The sequence below is a fragment of the Pseudorca crassidens genome, chromosome 3 (assembly GCF_039906515.1).
Source record: "Pseudorca crassidens isolate mPseCra1 chromosome 3, mPseCra1.hap1, whole genome shotgun sequence".
NCBI lineage: Eukaryota > Metazoa > Chordata > Mammalia > Artiodactyla > Delphinidae > Pseudorca > Pseudorca crassidens.
In genome coordinates, this window is record NC_090298.1 from 166162230 (window position 1) to 166181978 (window position 19749).

Sequence of the window (19749 nt, forward strand, 5' to 3'; positions counted from 1 at the left end):
TCCGGGCGGGGCCGCCCGAGCTCCCGGGTCCCTGGCTCGGGTCCAGCCCGCGGCCCTGCACCGGCGGCGGCGGCGGCGGCGGCGGCGGCGGCGGCGGCGGCGGCGGGCGGGGTCTTGGCGGCGCGCGGTTTGGGGGTTTTTTATAACCCTGGCAGGCTGCTCAGGAAGTGCCGTCCCCGCGCCCCCTCCCCCGGCCACGCCGCCGCGCTCGCTCCCTCCCTTCCTGCGCGTGGGCCGGCGAGACGGCGGCGGGGACTGCAGGCGGAGGCCCGGGCGGGCGGCCGGCCGCGGGTAACGGCGCGGGGCGGGGCGGGGCGGGGGTGCGGGACTAAGGGGGACTTTGTGTGTCCGCGTCGTCGCTCGGGGATGGCCGTGGGCCGCCGGACGATGAACGTCGGGCCATGGGGGTTGTGGCGGTGTGCGATGTCCCTAAGCGTGTGCGACACACAACGCGCCCCTGAGTTCCTGGGAGCGCCTGTCTGCGTTAGTTTGCTCCGTGTGTGTGTGTGTGTGTGTGTGTGTGGACATCCACGTCTGTATAAATGCCGTGTGTCTGCGCGTGTGTGGCTGTGTGAAAATGTAAGTGCCTGGCTGTGTTTGAATTTGTGTGTGATGTGTGATTTGGGTGTTATGTCTGCGGAAGTGTGAGTGTAAGCCAGTGTGTGCACGCAGGTCAGCATCTCCTGGGTGTAAATGTCTGGATGAGTGTGTCTCTCCAAACATCTGCCGGTGTGTCTCCGTGTGTGTCTGAGTTTCATGTGCGTAAATGCTTATGTGTACGTGCATCTGGTGGGTCTCAAGGTTTGGAGGACTAAGTGAATTTGTTCCTGGTCTGCTGTGAGTGTGGAGATGAGTGTGTGCGTGTCTGTGCACGTAAGCCTGGGTGTGTAACTCTGGGTTGTGTGTGTACGTATGCACATAGGTCTGGGGAATGTGTAGTTGTGTGTCTCGGATGTTTGTCTCAGGGTGTGAGTGTGTCCTGAGTGTTGGGGGGTCCTTTGTGGGTCTGCGGTGTCTGGTTGTTGGTCCCCAGCCTCACAGGTGTGGTCACCCTCAAGTGTGTGTGCGTGCACGTCGTTGCCAATGTGTGTTTGTGTGTCTGGGTGTGGGAGTGGCGCCGCCCATTTCCCCTGAGTTGGTCATCGGGGCCACAACTGTCTGTCTCCGAGTGTCTCCAGCCATCAGCTCAGGGCCTTTAATTAGCGGCTGGTTGCAGACCCGCCGGGTGCCGGGCCCCCTCCTCCTGCAGGCCGGGCCTTTGTCTGCTCTCCGGGCAGGGGCTGCCGCCTCTCCTGCCTGCCCGGCCAGATGTGCAGAGCCTGGGCTGGCCGGGCCTCTGCCTGGGCAGTCTCGGCCTTGGCCTCCGCAGGGAGGCTCCGCGGCCCTGTCCCCCAGCCCGGCCCTGGACATCTGGGTGTAGAGCGGCAGATCCCTGCAGGATCCCGGGGATGGGATGGAGCCTCTGTTTCCAGAGGCTGTTTCCGCCGGTATTTCCTCCCCCACCTCCAGCGGGCTGGCACCCTCCCCCACGTTGGCCATCTCCCTCCTGCCTTGTAGGAGGGAGGGGCTGGAGGAGATGGCCAGGCCTGGGTACACACACACAAACACACTCTTACGGTCACACACAGGGTCACATGGGCAGACACACACAGTCACGCGGGCACACACCACACACAAAGTCACATATACACAGTTACAGCCATGCACAGTCATGGATGTGTAGTCACCCGCACACATCCCAGGGGAGACCCCCAGCTGACATCCTGTGGCCCCCCCACCCCAGGCTCAGGCCCAGTAATCCTCTACCCACCCCCAAGCCTTCTCTTCCCCCCCACCAGAGCCACCAATCTGTTCGTGGTCCCCCCAATGCCCAGAGCAGGTCATACCTCCCAGCCCCACTGTGGGCTGTACCACTGTTCCAGATTCTCTCCCCCTGGCCTCACCCTGGCAGACACCTGTACCTGTACATCCCCCCCCAGACTCCTCCTATCCTGCACCTCACCCACCACCTGTGCTGGGTCCTTCTGCCCTCCCCACACCCCACTTGAGCTAGAAGCACCAGAGGCATGGGAGAGGTTGTAGGGGGGAGGGGCCCAGCTTCAGAGGACCGAGGTGAGGACTCAGAGAGCCACAGAGCCACTGAGCTTCTGCACCAGGCCTGGCAGCATGGGAAGGAGGAAAGGGTCAGGATTGGGGGGCTGGGGGGCTCCAGCCTCACTTGCAATGAGAATGCTGCCGCCTCGGCATGGGGAGGGGTGTTAAGGCAGGAGGGGGGCTCGAGGGACCCCCCCACACACACACAGAAGGGGCTTTGATCCCAGAGCTAGTCAAGGATGGAATAGGGGAGGGGATGGGGATGGGAGGGGACAGAAGTTGGGAGGAGGGAGGTGGGGATGGGGAACTAGGAACAGAGGGAGGATGAAAGCGAAAAGGAGGATCACCAGGGCCGGGGAGAAGGGCAGGGTGTCCTCAGTGACCCCTGAACTCCAGACCCAGCTCTGCTCTCCTCACTGCCCCCTCCCACCCTGTCCAGGCTCCCAGAAGAGGCACTGAGGCCCAGAGAGACTCACACACAGGTTCGACACCGCGCCACCAACTGAAGACCCCAAAAGGTAAAAAAAAAAAGAGAAACCCAAGCATCAGCCCATCTGAAATGAGCACCACAGTTATAGAGTGGGAGTGAGCTCCCCATAGCTGGAGGGGTCCAATCAGAAGTGGCTGGGGATGGGGGGTGGGTGTCAGCTTCTAAGTCAGCATCTTGGAGGAAACCTGGCTCCATCTCTCAGGAGCTGAACTGCCCTGTTTGGGGATCGACTCTCAGACTTGGCCAGGCTGCAAAGAAAACAAGACAGTATGTGATTAAGGGGGAAATTGCACAGAGTAGGAGAAGGAGGGCGGAGACAGGAGGGGGGTGGAGGGTTTGGCACAGGGTGGTGGCCCAGAGTGGTGTCTGTGGCAGGCCGGCCTGGGGCAGATGCTGGAGAAACAGACCTGCCCGGCAGGCCCGGAGCTTCGAGGAGAAATGAGAGGAAGCAGGACTAGGGGCCGGGCTGGAAATGTAGGGTGGAGGAGAGGTCACAGGAAGAGAGACCACGATGCAGGGGTTTGCAGCCCCGCTGGTGGGGTGAGTTGTGCTACCCGTGACACAGAATCTGAAGGCAGGGCCCCCGGGGGAAGGGGTGCTCCGAGCACTGGCCTCGGGTTTAATATGGGTTGAAAATTCACGCTGACCAGCCTTCAAGTGTGTCCCAGGCCAGCAGCCCCTTGCTGCCCTCCTGCCCTGGCCCTTTGTGGTCCTGGGTCCACACCAAGCTCCTGCCTGCCCCTGGGCCTTTGCCCCTGCCGTTCCTCTGCCTGGACCACTGCACTGTCTCCTGTCTCTTCACTTCTCATCCTTCCCACCTCTGCTTGCAAGCCTCCTGGTTATTTCTCATGAAGAACGTGTCCTGATCTGAATTACACGTCTTTTCGTTTACTTGTCTGTCATCTGTCATTCCTGTGAGACTGAGCCCCACGGGGTGGGGGGGAGTGGGAGGAGAGGGACTGTATCCATATTACACACAGCCGCCACCCGATGAACGAATCCCCTGGGTTATTGCAGAAATGAAATGAGATGGCATGAACAAGCTTGGCCAGTTGCTGGCACATAGTAAGTGCTCACGGAGTCAAGGTCCCCGCCTGTCCTAAGAGCATACAGAGGATAGTGGGGAAGTGGGGGGAGGGGGGGGACAGAGAGGCTACTGAGTAAGGAAATGCATTCAGAGTCTTCAAACCAGGGGCGTGGAGGGGGGAATGCCATGGGCATCCGTGAGGCTGGGAGTGAAGGGCTTGCTGCAGGTGTCTTTGTCTGCCTGGTGAGGGACCTTGGCACTGGCTCTGCCCGGCAGCAGGACCAGGCCCCGCTGACCCAGCTCTCCCATCCCAGGATCCCGGTGATGCTGCCCAGGCTGTGAACAGGGAAGGCAGCGCTGTGGGGGCTGCTGGCAGCCGGGGCTGGGGAGAGACATGTGGACACGTGGCCTCTATGGCTCCTGCCTGCCAGATCCTCCGCTGGGCCCTCGCCCTGGGGCTGGGCCTCACGTTCGAGGTCACGCACGCCTTCCGGTCTCAAGGTAGGGGTGGCTCGGGGGTAGTGGTGGGAGACCAAGCAAGGAACTGAGGAGGGGTCAGTGCAGCTGGGCCGGTGGTCGTGGTGGGGTAGGCGCTGGGGTCAGTGAGACCAGAGCCTTGGAGCAGGTGACCTGGATTCAGGATTCACTGAAGCCAGCATCGTTTACCCTGCAGCCAAGCGGGCAGGACACAGGGGTCCTTCCCAGGGCCCGTCCCCAAGCCTTTGACCCTCACCCACAGATGAGTTCCTGTCCAGTCTGGAGAGCTATGAGATCGCCTTCCCCACCCGAGTGGACCACAACGGGGCACTGCTGGCCTTCTCACCCCCAACCCCCAGGAGGCAGCGTCGGGGCACAGGGCCCCAAGCAGAGTCCCGCCTTTTCTACAAGGTGGCAGCACCCAGCACCCACTTCCTGCTGAACCTGACCCGCAGCCCTCGCCTCCTGGCGGGGCATGTCTCCGTGGAGTACTGGACTCGAGAGGGCCTGGCCTGGCAGAGGGCCGCCCGGCCCCACTGCCTCTACGCCGGCCACCTGCAGGGCCAGGCCAGCAGCTCCCACGTGGCCATCAGCACCTGTGGGGGCCTGGTGAGTGGAGGGTTCTGGGCGGTAGGGGGAAATGCCCACGAGTTTGGGAGTTAAGAAAAACACGTATATAGGTCAGAGAAGGAATCACCGTGGAAGTTTTTTAAGCATTTCGAGCTAATCGAAAGGATTAGCTATTTTAAGGTGCAGCTAAAGCAGTCCGTAGAAGCAAATGTGTAGCCTTAGGTCAGGCTAAAGATTAATGAGCTGAACGTCGAAGAAACCGGACAAGGAACAGTAACGTAAACCCAGTACAATGGAAGGAATTAAGTCATAGAGACAGAGATAGGGTCCCAGGGGTCCTGGGAACCAGAACCTGAGCCGAGCCCTCTGTCCCACTTCCCAACCCCCAGCATGGCCTGATTGTGGCAGATGAAGAAGAATACTTAATCGAGCCCCTGCAAGGAGGGCCCAAGGGGCAGCGGGGCCCAGAGGAGAGTGGTCCCCACGTGGTGTACAAGCGTTCCTCCCTGCGTCACCCCCACCTGGACACAGCCTGTGGAGTGAGAGGTACATACATCTTTCTCTCTGGGGCTGGGCAAAGGGGGTGCACAACATCTTTGCCTTGAGGCAGAGGTAGATGGCAGCGTCCCTCCATCCAGAAGGTCGGCAGGCAGCTACACCAGGAAGCAGTGCAGACAGTCAGCAGGGCAGCAGACAGTGGAACAGCGCATCCGTCGCTGCCGTAGTCCAATGGCCCAGCAGTGAGTGAGACGGGCAGCTGGACAGCCAGGCAGGTGCTCAGGTGTAAAGCCATCCATCTCTAGGATTATCGTCTGATCATACAGTTAAGCAGCAGGATGGTGGTAACCAATATCGGGGCAGTTGCACAAGGAAAACACCAGGAGACCTTAGCCACCATTCGGAGGATCAGATTTACAACCCGACTTGCAGGAGGACAGTTGTAACATCAGGCATTTAGGGAATGGGAAAGTAAGGAAACTAGCTAGACAACAGAAGATTCCCCAGGACAATCGTACAGCTAAAAAAAAATGATGTCTGTCCAGTGGAAAGGCAGAGCCACTGGAACATTGAATTAGTTGCATAATCTGAGAGTCCCAGAGTAGCACACCGTGGCAGACACACCACCACAGGGGGTTGTAGAAACAGAAAAGTGGATGGTGTCACAATTGGACAGTCGCTGGGACAGCCAAGCAATAAGACCGTCAGGCAGGTGGATTGTTTTACAGCCAGACAGTTGGCAGCAGGGTGAGTAAAAAGTTGCACAGTCAGAAGGCCAGGGAGCCGTACAAGCACACAGTTCTGGCAGCGAGGCAGGCTGCTACACACATCCATTCGAGCCGTGGAATTGTCGGGAAGTTGCACGGTCATGTTGATTGTCATGGGATGCTGGGCGGCTGTTCAACCAACCAGTTTGGCAGTGAGACAGCCACATCATTGTAGAACCAGCAGCAAAAGAATGAGCTATTTGACAGCCAGATGAATCATCAGACAGGGAGTTGGACCATCAGAGCAAGCAGCAGAATGACCAGAAATTGTCCATCCAGATGAGAAACCGTGGAAGGGGCGGCCTTGGTGGCTGCGCACCCTGAAACCGCCACCTGCCTGGCCCCTCGGGAATGAAACAGAGCGCGGCCAGCCAGGCCTGAAGCGCTCGGTCAGCCGAGAGCGCTATGTGGAGACCCTGGTGGTGGCTGACAAGATGATGGTGGCCTACCACGGGCGCCGAGACGTGGAACAGTATGTGCTGGCCATCATGAACATTGTAAGTGCCTCCCCCTCCCTGGGCGTGGAGCGCCAAGTACATAGAGCTCGCTCCAGAGGTTAGGAAAAGGGGTGTCACCATCCCCCCCATCCCTGACCTGAGGCCAGTGAAAGAGAATGGAGAGGGGACAGGGTAAGTGAGAAGGGAGGGCTTTTTGTGGCCAGGAAGGAAGAGAAGCAGCCTAGCACAGTGGCTAGAAGCATGGACTCGGGAGCAAACCAGCCTGGCCTGAAATCTCAGCTATGCCGCTTTTGAACTGTGTGCCCTTGGGCAAGTTACTTTACCTCTCTGCCTTGGTTTACCCATCTGTAAAATGGGTATAATAATAGTACTGACTTCATAAGGCTAAGGTGGATGCAGTGAACTGCTAAAGCTTAACACGGCACCTAGCACACAGTAAGGTGCCCTGTAATTATTTGCTGTATAAAAAAATAAATGGGCGACTTGCAGGTACTTGCCCAGGTTAGCAGCACACACGTTGGTGTGCATCCGTCTTCATGCAGGGCTCGCCCAAGCGCCTACCTATAAATTCATACAGGCTGACCTGGCTGACCCACGCTCAGAGTCAGCACCCATCCTAGATCTTGATCAAGACGGTGGACCTCTCTGAGCCTCAGTTTCTGCCTCTGTAAAATGGGGCTATACTAGTATCTATCACAAAAGGGTAGGAGATAGTGAGAGGGAAGCCAGCTAGAGCACTTGGCACACAGTAAGGGCTTGATGAGTGATGCTGTTGTTCCACTAAAGCAAAAAGGGAAGACAAGAAGTTTAGCGCAGACAGTTGGCCCGTTACGTTAACATAACTTCATATCTGATACCCCTGCTTTCTGCCCAGGACCCGCCTTCCTCCCTTGGGCTTCCAAAGTTCCCTAAAACCTGCCAGGGTTTCTGGGGGTTTCCACATGGGACCGTGATGGCTCAGGGCTCCAAGGTCATTGCACAGAGTGGCCTCCATCATCTGTGCCCACTCTCCCCCGGGCACTTCCTCCTCCCCTCTGACCACTGTCTCCAGAGCTTCCTGCCCCCACACTTCCACCTTCTGGTGGTGATGCTCAAATTGGTACCTTCAGACAGTATGGAATGAGGCCAGATGAGCACATCCTTTAGGCCATCTCTGGGCAGAGGCAGCCGGCGGGTGGGCAGGGAGGAAGGAGGACAAGTAGACAGACAAGCTGAGCAGGGTAGGGGTGAGTTGGAAAGAAACGCACTGGCAGACAGGCTTAGCCGGACTTGAATCCCACTTCCAGCGCCTGCCAGCTGCACATCCTAACCAGCTGAGCATCAGTTTGCTCATCTGTAAAATGGGAATGATAATACGTACTCCTGTGAAGATCTACGCAGCAGGCTTAGCCTGAGCCCCAGCACACAGTAGGTACTAGATCAAAGCAAGCTATTGTCCTCGTTTCACTTTTTGTTTTCTACTCTGGGCCCCTCTTAAGACTCGGTCTCTCTTGTTTCTTGGAGGTCAGGTTGCCAAACTTTTCCAGGACTCGAGTCTGGGAAACATCGTTAATATCCTGGTAACACGCCTCATCCTGCTCACGGAGGACCAGGTGCGGGGTGGGGGGGGCCCACCTTCCCCTGCACGCCAGCGCTGCCCACCTTCCCCTGGGTGGCTAGTACCCATGCACCTCTCTCTGTCCACCCTCAGCCCACCCTGGAGATCACCCACCATGCTGGGAAGTCCCTGGACAGCTTCTGTAAGTGGCAGAAATCCATCGTGAACCGTAGCGGCCATGGCAATGCCATTCCAGAGAACGGCGTGGCCAACCATGACACAGCGGTGCTCATCACACGGTGAGGGGCGGGGACGGCTCCACTAGGACTTGAGCCGGGGGACGAGCTGTCCAGGGGACTGTCCAGGTCTAAGCAGGGATCGCTTCTGCCGAGAGATGGAAGAGGCCGAGACTGTGCAGCCACCCCCTTGGGGAGCCGGGGAGGGGGAGGGGCTGCTGGGGAGCCTGAGGATGTGTGGCGCTGTTCGGACACTGACGCATCCTTCACTCACTCTGTCATTCATTCAGTCGGTCATTCATGCACCCCAGCATCTCCAAGGCCAGCTGGGGCAAGAGCATGAGACTTCAGTTCTGAGGCAGGGAACGCTTCCCAGGCAGGACTCAGCCACCAGAGACAGGCAGGATGGTAGCAGCGGGGCTTAGGGAGTCAGCCCAGCTCCCTCACGGCCCTCCTCTCCTTTCACAGCTATGACATCTGCATCTACAAGAACAAACCCTGCGGCACACTAGGTACCCGGGTCCCCTGGGTTTCAGGCACGTCTGAAGGCAGTGGGCTGGGTGACACTGGCCCTGGTGGGGGTGGGGACCTGACAGAGTGGACAGGGTCGACGACGCAGTCCCGAGCCCCCAGCTGCAGCCCCACATGCCCATTTCCCAGGCTTGGCCCCCGTGGGCGGGATGTGTGAGCGAGAGAGAAGTTGTAGCATCAACGAAGACATCGGCCTGGCCACAGCATTCACCATTGCCCACGAGATCGGACACACGTGAGGCGGGGACACGGGAGGGGGCGGGCGGGAGGAGCCTGGCAGGTCCCTCGACACCCGGCAGAGCCGCCGCTCCTCTCCCCAGGTTTGGCATGAACCACGACGGCGTGGGGAACAGCTGTGGGGCCCGTGGCCAGGACCCGGCCAAACTCATGGCCGCGCACATCACCATGAAGACCAACCCGTTTGTGTGGTCCTCCTGCAGCCGTGACTACATCACCAGCTTTCTGGAGTGAGGACCCACCTGCCTGTCCCACCCAGGGACACACACTCGCGTTGGGGGAGGGGAGGACCTCTGGCAATCAGGGCCGCTTCTGAGAAGGGTCATGTGCTCCCAGGGCTGCTCCCCGGGACCCGCACCTGGCTGGGGCCTCTGAGCTCTTGGCCTGCAGCCCTCCAGCGTGACAGCTGCTCTCTTCTCGCCACAGCTTGGGCCTGGGGCTCTGCCTGAACAACCGGCCGCCCAGACAGGACTTCGTGTACCCAACAGTGGCCCCCGGCCAGGCCTATGATGCAGACGAACAATGCCGCTTCCAGCATGGAGTCAAATCGCGTCAGTGTAAATACGGGGTAGAGAGAGCCTTCCTGCTTTCCTTCCTGGGAGGGGAGGGGGCCACCACCACCAGGGTGGGGGGGCCACTGGGGGTGGGAAACTCCATGTGGGCACCCCACACACAGGCAGTGGGGGTGGGAGAGCTGGGAAGGGAAGTGAGCCTCAGTGGGGGACGGGAGGACAGAGGTGCATGGGGTTATACGAGCGTCACGCACAGTCACAATGCTCGGGAACAAGAATGGGATCTCCTGGTTCTCCAGACCCCTGTTTTGGGAACTGAGCTGGGGAGAGCCTGGGGGTCCACCTTCTGCTGCAGCAGGACTGAAGTCCCAAGATCCCTAACTGGGCCATTTTTAACGAAACATCCAGATTTGGTGGAAATAGTTTCCCTGGGGATGAACCATCTTCCCCACTTGGCAAAAAACTGGAGAGATCCTTCTAGGGATACCCTGTCTCCATGCCCTCCTTCCCCCACTGACAAGATCTCTCGACCCCAGTCCTTAGCTGGACAAGCTCTGAGCCTCCTGATCACTCCCCACTCCCGCTTGAGGATTATACTCAGCTCCCAAAGCCCCATCCACCTGTAGAGAAGTGAGCTGGGGATGCCACTCCGAGCTCCCCCGAGGAAGCCACCAGGGACCACCGGCTCATCTGGGGTCTGCCCCTCTGTTGCCTACCTCCCCCAATTCCCTGAACACACCCCCTAACTCCTCACAGCCTCAGCCTTCGTAGCCCAGACGCAGTCCCAATTCTCCACACCCTCAAGACTCAAAAAGATCAGCTGGAATGACTTGTCCAAGCTAAGGCCATGTTAACTCAAAACAGGGAGCAGGCAGCTGTTAAAATGCCCTCGCTTTATTCCAGTGCAAGACAAGGAGACAAACCCTGGATCAATTCATGTTTACTCCACTCTCAGCACCCCACCCCACCCAACTTGGCTGGTAACTAACTACAGCTCCCTCTGATGAATTCCTAAAGAGTTCAGAAGGTACTCTTGAGCATCTGCTGTGTCCCAGGTGTCCTAACGGTGACAACGATGGCTGACATTTATTGAATGCTCACTGTATGCCAAGCATGTGATATGTATCATCTCAGTTAAACTCCTGACAACCCTATTGCCCCCACGTTGCAGAAGAAGGGACTGAGGCCTAAGGAGGATGCCTTGCCCAAAGCCACCATTCGAGAACATGACAGAGCTGGGATTGGAATCTAGGTTTCTCTATGAATCTAAATTTTATAAAGGGGTGGGTAAGTGGAGAAAGTGCCAGATTATCGAGCAAGGACCACTGCTGGCTGTATGTTGAATTGATTCTTCCTTTTATTTTTCCGAGGGACATCTTCCTGGCCTTCCTGGCAAAGGGGTAAATGATTGACTACATGTAAACCAGTTAATATGTGTAAAGAGCTGGGCCTGGTGCCTGGTCCAGAGATAGTTGTGGTCTTATTACTCAATAACAGGGTGTTTATGCAAGCCCTTTCATATCTACTCTGTTACATGCCCCTCAGCCATGTGTAGACAAGGCCCGTCTTAACAGATGAGGCCCAGAGAGGGGAAATGTGTTGCAAGTCAGTGGTGGAGTTGAAGTCTCCATGAGTGGCCCAGGACTCATTCATATATACCATGGCACCTCCTTGTGGAGAGGAGGAAGAGCAGGACTGGATTAGGCAGTTCTCTTTAAGAGGTGTCAGAAGTGGGATCAGGGCCTGTGATATTTTTACACATGGCCAGGAGAACATAAGCCAAGTGAAGCCAGCAAACCAGGCTGAGTTTTTAGATGAGAAGTATCTTCTGAGGGAGCAGGTTTGAGAACAACCCTCCAAACTTCTCATGTGTGTGCAGGTGTCTCTCAGAGGCTAACACAGGAAAGTTCCTTCTTACCGCCATTGCTCAGTCCAATCCCAAATCTTCAAAGTTTGGAAGGATCAGGTTCTAAGAGAAGATTACATGTGATTATAAAAAGGGGACAGAAGAATCTTCACTTCTCAGAGGAAAGACCCAGGGATATGGAGCGGGATGTAGGCTAGAGGATCAAATTTGGCCACACCTGAACCCAGTGGGGCTTGTCCAGGGGTATTAATTAACCTGAACCTAAAGGCTCTGAGTGACTCCCTGGGACTGGTCCAGCCTCCTGCCAGGGACAGGACCTGATGCCAGGGTCTGGGCCAGCCCAAGTAAGACTCAGGAGGAAGATGGGCTGATTTTTCACTGGGAGAACTAGAGGAACTTTCCACATAAACCCAGCCTGCCCTTATCCCCTCTCAACCCTCCATAGATTAACAGCTTTGGGAGCTTCCCCAGTTTAGGTGGGGGAAACAATGAGAACTACCAGCTGGAAAAAGAATTAGAGACAGGGCCCTTGACCTGAGCCATCATCAGGCCTGATTTTTCAACCACTGCTCTTGGGTGGGCTGCTTTGCCCATTCTAAAAATCCTTCCTCTTCATTTCTCAGCAGGTCCCAAGGTTTCTCCTAGAAACTTGGGAGGCGCCACGGGTTGAACTGTAGAGGGATGAGATCATAGACGCTGCGATCTAAGTTCTAGGTTAGGATCCAGACTAACCCTTAGGAGCTGTGTGACTTCTAGCGAGTGACCTTACCTGGCTGAGCCTTGGTTTTCTCATAGTAAAATGGGGATTGTGGTGCCTAAGGGAGTTTGCGGCACTCCTAGGTGTTTTATAAGTGCTGCTTACGGGCAGAGGAGAGGTCCCAGCCCATGCCCCCACAAGGGCTTGCAAAAAGAGACCCAGGAAAGGAACGCTGGGGCCCCACTGTCCGCCGGCAGTGAGCGGGTCGCCTCGGTCCTCCCAAGGCAGGTGGGAGGGGGGCGAGGCTGAGCGGGCGCCTTGGCCCGCAGGAGGTCTGCAGCGAGTTGTGGTGTCTGAGCAAGAGCAACCGGTGCATCACCAACAGCATCCCGGCCGCCGAGGGCACGCTGTGCCAGACGCACACCATCGACAAGGGGGTGAGCGCAGGCCAAGAGCCTCCACACCCCCACCCCCACCCCCAGACCCCTCCATCGGCTTTGGCCACGCCTACTGCTTGTAAGCCCCACCCCTGGCCTGAGGCCACACTCGCTTTCAAGCCGTGCCCTGCGCGCTCGTCCCAACACTAGCTTCACCACCCGTTCCGGACCCTAAGTTTAGGCCACGCCCCTTCTTTGAACAGTGTCTCACCCTAGCCACGCCCCCACATTACCGGACAGAATCCCGGTCTTCAGACCCCACCTCCGTCCCCCACCCCCTCCCGCTTTCGCTTCACCTCAGGAGGGCTCAGACTTCCGGCTGGGGGGCTGGGGTGGGGGTAGGGTTGAGCGCCAAGCCCCAGAGAGTCCGCAAAGCCCGACTCACCCCTCCCCATCATCCCACCCGCAGTGGTGCTACAAGCGGGTCTGCGTCCCCTTCGGGTCGCGGCCGGAGGGCGTGGACGGCGCCTGGGGCCCGTGGACCCCGTGGGGCGACTGCAGCCGGACGTGCGGCGGCGGCGTGTCCTCCTCCAGCCGTCACTGCGACAGCCCCAGGTCAGCCCCCAGGCCCCGCTGCCGGGGGAGCGGGGCGGGCGGTCCTCGCCCCCTACTCCCCCTGCCCCATTTCTTTGCCGTCCACCCCCATTTCCAGGCCGACGATCGGGGGCAAGTACTGCTTGGGCGAGAGACGGAGGCACCGTTCCTGCAACACCGATGTGAGTCCCCCCAGGATCCCAAGCCGGGTACCGTTGGCCCCTCTTACACGCGGGAAAAGAAAGGCATACATCAGCTTCCAACAAGCCTGGGCCAGCTGGCCACCGTCTCCTCTGGAAACCTGCAGCGGCCACCCCCTCCTTTCCCGGATCTCCCTACACCAGCCCTGGGCCCTGTCTCCTTCCAACTCTTCACACTTTTGCAGTAGATGCGTCTCCCACCTGGAAATAACTGCTTGGCCCCTGACAACCCTCTCCAACTACACGCGTTCCTCCCTTTACTGCCCAATTTCCCCCCAAAAGCCCTGCTCCTGCCCCAAAGCTGACCCGAGCTCCCTGCCCCAAAATTCAGTGGCCAAGTTTTCGTCCCCTGCTTGCACTGCCTTTTGCCCAAAGACCACAGTCTCCTGTCCAACACTTCCGTCCACACATCCCCCACACTCGCAAGAGTGGGCTTTGCTCCTTCCTAAGCCAGCTCTCTCAAGGCCCCATGGTCTGAGACCAGAAACCCAGGTGTTATCCTCAGCTTGCCCACAAACTCTAATGAGTCACCTCCTCCCATCTCAGACACCACGCCCCCTCCCCGGCCTCCTCCCTGGCCTCCTTGCCTCCAGCCTCACTCCTCCAACCCACCCCTGCTCAGAGCATTAGTTCTCCATCCCCAGGCCTCTGCCCTAACTGCATCCCCCCCAACACCTGGCCTCCCTACTTCTCCGTTTTTGTGCCCCAGGACTGTCCCCCAGGCTCCCAGGACTTCAGGGAAATGCAGTGCTCTGAATTTGACAGTGTCCCCTTCCGTGGAAAATTCTACACGTGGAAAACGTACCGGGGAGGTGAGCAGGGGACTCAGAAGGCCTTGGGGCAGTAACGGGACAGCCGCAGGTGGAGACCATATCATGGGGTCTGCCCTGAGCCCTCCCCTCACCCAAGGAGCCAGAGCACCCGGGATGTGGCTCAGCAGCGCCTAGACTGAACACCGGGAGGCCCCGCTCCCTCTGCCCAACCTGCCTGTCCTTGTTGGGTCTGGGGTCTGGCCCTCAGTCTGATGGGGCCGTGCCCCCCAGGGGGCGTGAAGGCCTGCTCGCTCACGTGCCTAGCAGAAGGCTTCAACTTCTACACGGAGAGGGCGGCGGCTGTGGTGGACGGGACGCCCTGCCGCCCAGACACAGTGGACATTTGTGTCAGCGGCGAGTGCAAGGTGGAGGGGACTCCCCGCGAGAGGGGAGGGGAGAGGGGGCCGGAGGTGGAGGGGGGCGGCTCCCTGAATTCCCCCACGCACACCACTGCCCTCCCCAGCACGTGGGCTGCGACCGGGTCCTGGGCTCTGACCTGCGGGAAGACAAGTGCAGAGTGTGTGGGGGTGATGGCAGCGCCTGCGAAACCATCGAGGGGGTCTTCAGCCCAGCCTGGCCTGGAGCCGGTGAGAGACCTCCCCCCAGCTTCCCTTTCACACTCCCCACTTGGTGGCTGGGGGCGGGGCTCGCCCCACCACAGTAGCCAAGATCAGCAACTCCTCAGAGCCGAGGGCCCACTGGGGTGTAAGGGACCCCAAAAGGTCCCGGACGTGATGCCCCAGGTCAGGGTCAGGGACTGGCTTGGGTTCTTGGTGCCTAAAGCTCAGCAATTAAAGTGTCCAAGGGGGTGGAGGCCTAAATCTCTCCCCTGCCCCATCCTGAGGGCCTCAAACCGGGTCTTGAGGGGGCAGGCGCCTGACCCCCCAAGGAGGCTGAGGGACCCTCTGTGCTAAAGCACAGAGCTTACTAGGGGTGGGGATAGCTGCAGGGTGTGGTGAACTTGAATGCCTCCCAACCTTGGGCTGAAGGGAAGAGACCCCCGTGAGGTGGGAGAGGGGAGGTGGGCTTAAGGGACCAAACACACACTGAGGGCCAAGTGTGGAGTTCAGGGGATAGTCCTGGGGTACAGATAAACTAGGGGGGACACAGGTGGGCAGGGATAGAGGGTTCACAGGGTCCCAAGATCATCCAGGTCGTAAGTGATGGAGCTCACTGCAAACCTGACTCTGACTGCTAAAACCGCCAAGTCACCCTGTGTGGGTCAGGGCCCCGCGGTGCCCCCTTCCCTCTGCCCAAGCCCAGCCCTGCTGCTTGTTGGGGGGTGGGGGGCGGGTCGGGCCACTTTGATGGTTTGAGAGGTGAGAAAGTGTGGGTTCAAATCCCAGCCCAGCCACTTCCTAGCTGTGGAACCTGAGCAATTTGTTTTGTCTCTCTGAGCCTCAGTTTTGTCATCTGTAAAGTGGGTGTGATGACACATCTAACTTCACAAGGTCAGAGCTGTGGATGAGGTGGCATGTCTCTGTACGTGCTTAGCATGGTAATGGTTAGTTGTTATCATCAGGGACCAGGAATGGGGGAGACAGGCAGGTGCAGGGAAGGGCCAAGTGGGTGACATCTGAGCTCCACTGTCCAGGGTACGAGGAAGTCGTCTGGATCCCCAAAGGCTCCGTCCACATTTTCATCCAGGACCTGAACCTCTCCCTCAGTCACCTGGGTGAGCCAGAGGTGGGAGGATGAGGACGGGGGGTCAGCAGGGGCGGCGTCAGCGTGGCTGGGGTTCTGACCCCTATGCTGTCCCCCAGCCCTGAAGGGGGACCAGGAGTCCCTGCTGCTGGAGGGGCTGCCTGGGACCCCCCAGCCCCACCGCCTGCCCCTGGCCGGGACCACCTTTCAGCTGCGACAAGGGCCGGATCAGACCCAGAGCCTAGAAGCCCTGGGACCCATTAACGCATCTCTCATCATCATGGTAACAGCAGGGCTGGGAGCAAGGTGCAGGAGAACATTAGCATCCTTGTGGGGCCTCGAACTTGATTTCCATTTGATCCCCGCCTACAACCCCAGGTGCTGGCCCGGACTGAGCTGCCGGTCCTCCGCTACCGCTTCAATGCACCCATCACCCGAGATGCACTGCCTCCGTACTCCTGGCACTACGCGCCCTGGACCAAGTGCTCGGCCCAGTGTGCAGGCGGTGAGGCCGGGGTGGGCCGGGGTGGGGCAGGTCCTGGTCACCAGGCTGACCTTCTGGGTCGGGCAGGGCTGAGCAGACCTCTCGCCCGCCCCCAGGCAGCCAGGTGCAGGCTGTGGAGTGCCGCAACCAGCTGGACAGCTCAGCCGTGGCTCCGCACCACTGCAGCGCCCACAGCAAGCTACCCAAGAGGCAGCGGGCCTGCAACACAGAGCCCTGCCCACCCGAGTGAGTGCCTGCCAGGGTGCAGGGTCGGGATGGCAAGCACTGGAGTGATGGTGCTACTGGGATCAGAGGAGTGGGTGCTCCCTAAGGTGAGGTCAAAGTCAGAGCAGTGGTGCTCCCTGGCCAAGTCCAGGTGAACTCCCCTGGGGATGATGCGCCTCCCAGCCCCCAACGTGGGTGCGGAAGAAAGTTGTTCTGAGTTCGAGGTGTGGGGCACGGGGGCAACAGGCATCCCGGTGCCAGCTTCCACAATGATGTTACCTGTTGACAAGGAGGAGGATCTGCTCGTGCCCCAGGCTCAGGGTGGCCTGCCCGGCGTCCTGTCTCAGACTAACCCTCCCCCCACAGCTGGGTCGTAGGAAACTGGTCGCGCTGCAGCCGCAGCTGTGATGCGGGCGTGCGCAGCCGCTCCGTCGTGTGCCAGCGCCGCGTGTCGGCCGCCGAGGAGAAGGCGCTGGACGACAGCGCTTGCCCGCAGCCGCGCCCACCGGTGCTGGAGGCCTGCCACGGCCCGGCCTGCCCTCCAGAGTGGGCCGCCCTCGACTGGTCGGAGGTCAGCCGCCCCTTCCCTCCCTGTGCAGAGCAGGGACGGGCCTGGGTTGCCCATGTCGGGTGCACACTGAGGCGCCTCCCCACTCCCGCTAGCCCTAGTGAGCCCCCCGGCCCCCACCGTGACTGGTCCAAAGTTAGCTGTACCGTCCTCACCTCCCAGCGGACCAGCATCCTTCCTACTCCTTGTGTGAGCGGGGAGGGAGGCGCCCACTGAGCATGAAACGCCCCCTCCAACTGCAGTGCACCCCCAGCTGCGGGCCGGGCCTCCGCCACCGTGTCGTCCTTTGTAAGAGCGCAGATCACCGCGCCACACTGCCCCCCACGCACTGCCCGCCCGCGGCCAAGCCGCCGGCGACCATGCGCTGCAACCTGCGCCGCTGCCCGCCGGCCCGCTGGGTGGCGGGAGAGTGGGGTGAGGTAGGCGGGCGCGCCCTGCAGGGCGGGAACCAGGGCACGGGTGGCAGGGTGGGTGGCCGCGCTGGTCTGCGGCTCATCCGCGACTCCCCACAGTGCTCCGCGCAGTGCGGCTTCGGGCAGCAACAGCGCCCGGTGCGCTGCTCCAGCCACACAGGGCAGCCCTCACGCGAGTGCGCGGACGCCCTGCGGCCCCCCGCCACGCAGCAGTGCGAGGCCAAGTGTGACAGCGCGCCCCCCGGCGACGGCCTGGAAGGTATGTGAGGCGGGGAGGGAACCAGGAGGGTCCTGTCCAGAGGACGCCATAGATAGGAGAGCTGGGGCTCCAGGCCATTGGCCCTAGAGCTTCTGCAACCACGGAAATGCCTTTCTCTGTCTTCTCCAGACCATCTTTCACCATTCCCTGCCTGCCAACATGTATTAGGTGCCACTGTGCGCCAGGCGTTGTAGGCACCTGATTTTTCTGGGGGCCCAAACTCAGGTCATTCCTCCAGCCACCTCCATGACCTTCACCTTGATCATCTCCATGTATAACATTATCTGCCCGATATTTTTCTTTAAATCAGTTTCTCAGCCTCAGGCACTATTCATGTTTGGGGCCAGATGATTCCTTGTCACGGGGGCTGCCCTATGCATTGTCGGGGGTTCAGCATCCCTGACCGCTACCTGCTGCATGCCAATAGTACCCCTCCTCCCCGTGGTGAAAACTGAAAAATGTCTCCAGACATCACCAAATGTCCCCTGGGAGGTAAAATCGCATCTCCTTGAGAACCACTGCTTTAAATATACCCATTTTTTTCTACCTAATTTATGTTTCATAGAGAGCAATAGGTTACTTACTGAGGGCACCGGAACCAAACTGCCTGGATTCACATTCCACCTCTGTGCCTTCGTATTCTTATTTATCAAGAGGCGTTTAATATATTCACTTGAGGGAGTGCCCTGTTAGGGAGAGGGACTAAAATAATCCACGTGAAGCCCTTTATTAGCACCGGGCCCTGTCATACATCATTAACTGCTAACTGGGAACCCTGGTCCATTGTCATGAACAGACTGTCAATTACCCTGAACACAAACTACACAAATACCCTGAGAGGAGTGACTGCTCTGGAGCTCAAGGTCCTCAGTCTGTTACAAAGGGAAACGAGCAAGGATTACAGCTCCAAACAGATAACTGGAAAAGGAACACTTTTCTCGTGGTGTAGCACGGTGTCCCAGCCCCAGACCTGCACTTCCCTCCCAACATCCTCAAAACAACCTAATGACATAGTTACTGGTATAAGCCCCCTTTGAGAGGTGAGGAAACCGAGGCACAGAGGAGCTAGGAAGCGCTGTGCAGCCTGCGGTCGCGCCGCTGCCAGAAGGGGTGCTGAGACCTGATTCCCCTCACCTACTCTTCTCCCGCCCCCTCCAGAGTGCAAGGATGTGAACAAGGTCGCCTACTGCCCCCTGGTGCTGAAATTTCAGTTCTGCAGCCGAGCCTACTTCCGCCAAATGTGCTGCAAAACCTGTCAAGGCCGCTAGAGGGCGCACGGTCCTCGGAGCCAAGGCTGGGGGCCGGCTGGGGATGGGGGTGGGGCGACCAGGCCTGCAGCTGGCCAGCCTGAAGGAGCCCGAGGGGGGCAGGAGCTGGGAGTGAAGGGTGAGACGGAGCCGGAAGTTATTTATTGGGAACTCTTGCGGGGCTCCTGGCTGAGGGGTATGGAGAGGGGCTGGCCACGCCCACGGCCCCTCCTTTTCCCGTCTCCCAGTTCAGAATGAGACCCCCTCCAGGGTGGGTTTGAGGTGGGAACAACTGTTCGCCCTAATGCTCTTGCCACCCACCCTTAGGGAGACCCCCAGCACAACCCCCGCCTTTGATCGGAATATGTACTGTGAAGAGTGGGGGTGGGGAGGGGGTCAGCCGGTGCCCTGCCCCCCGCCCCAGCACTGCCCTACCCCTCCACTCTGAGCTGGGGGGGAATCTATGTCCGCCACGGGGGAGGGGATTAGCACGACCTCCCTGACACCCTCCACCTAACCAGACCAGCTACAGGGGGAGGCAGAGCTGGGAAGATCCACCCCATCCTGTGCCCTGCCTGCCCCAGGGGGACCATGTCATCCAGGCCACCCCCATCATGGTGCTACAGGCCCTGCCCTGGGGCCCACACACCCCTCGCCAGGAAGCCCTACATCAATAAAGTTCTGTCTTGTGTAGATTTCCGTGCGTGGGGGGGTGTGTGTCAGTGAGACTGGGTCACATTCAGCTGTCCCCTACCCCCGATCCTGCAAGCGACCACAGCCCCCCGCGGGTCGGCCCCAACAGGCCAAAGGGGACTTGTTCCAACACAGACTAGAAACCAGTGATTTTAGGTCAAAAATACAGCTTCTCACCGAGGCGCTCTAAGCAACACAGCCTGGCGCCTGCTTTTCCAGCCACCACACTCCCTGT

At 59.3% G+C, this 19749-nt stretch overlaps 1 protein-coding gene and 1 long non-coding RNA gene across 5 annotated transcripts in view; one reads left to right on the top strand and one right to left on the bottom strand.

Moving 5' to 3' along the window:
• LOC137222512 (uncharacterized) overlaps window positions 1-19749 on the bottom strand; it is a 31142-nt gene that overhangs the window by 10401 nt on the left and 992 nt on the right. The gene's annotated exons all lie outside the window — the stretch shown is intronic.
• On the top strand, window positions 137-19514 carry ADAMTS10 (ADAM metallopeptidase with thrombospondin type 1 motif 10). 4 transcript variants are annotated; one of them, XM_067733877.1, is made up of 27 exons: window positions 137-291; window positions 2534-2612; window positions 3602-3649; window positions 3926-4112; window positions 4351-4697; window positions 5048-5204; window positions 6203-6420; window positions 7890-7973; window positions 8072-8217; window positions 8623-8666; window positions 8815-8920; window positions 9006-9152; window positions 9349-9490; window positions 12328-12435; window positions 12845-12990; window positions 13088-13151; window positions 13879-13981; window positions 14213-14346; window positions 14445-14568; window positions 15504-15656; window positions 15745-15908; window positions 16004-16130; window positions 16226-16355; window positions 16701-16905; window positions 17145-17321; window positions 17415-17574; window positions 18733-19514. In XM_067733877.1, the coding sequence occupies exons 4-27, from the start codon at window positions 4025-4027 to the stop codon at window positions 18840-18842; spliced, it is 3384 nt and encodes a 1127-aa protein (XP_067589978.1). In that variant the 5' UTR covers window positions 137-291; window positions 2534-2612; window positions 3602-3649; window positions 3926-4024; the 3' UTR covers window positions 18843-19514. The 4 variants fall into 4 exon arrangements, with proteins under 4 accessions (XP_067589978.1, XP_067589977.1, XP_067589979.1 ...); XM_067733876.1 differs by lacking the exon at window positions 3602-3649; XM_067733875.1 differs by lacking the exons at window positions 137-291; window positions 2534-2612; window positions 3602-3649 and adding an exon at window positions 2640-3124 and having other exon boundaries at window positions 15576-15656.

Bases quoted from the DNA above. Each gene is read 5' to 3' on its own strand.
- ADAMTS10 (XM_067733875.1), top strand. From the start codon at position 2,975: ATGCTGGAGAAACAGACCTGCCCGGCAGGCCCGGAGCTTCGAGGAGAA. The intron at 14,569-15,575 runs GTGAGAGACCTC...TCCACTGTCCAG, and splicing joins CCCAGCCTGGCCTGGAGCCG to GGTACGAGGAAGTCGTCTGG. The intron at 17,322-17,414 runs GTAGGCGGGCGC...GACTCCCCACAG, and splicing joins TGGCGGGAGAGTGGGGTGAG to TGCTCCGCGCAGTGCGGCTT.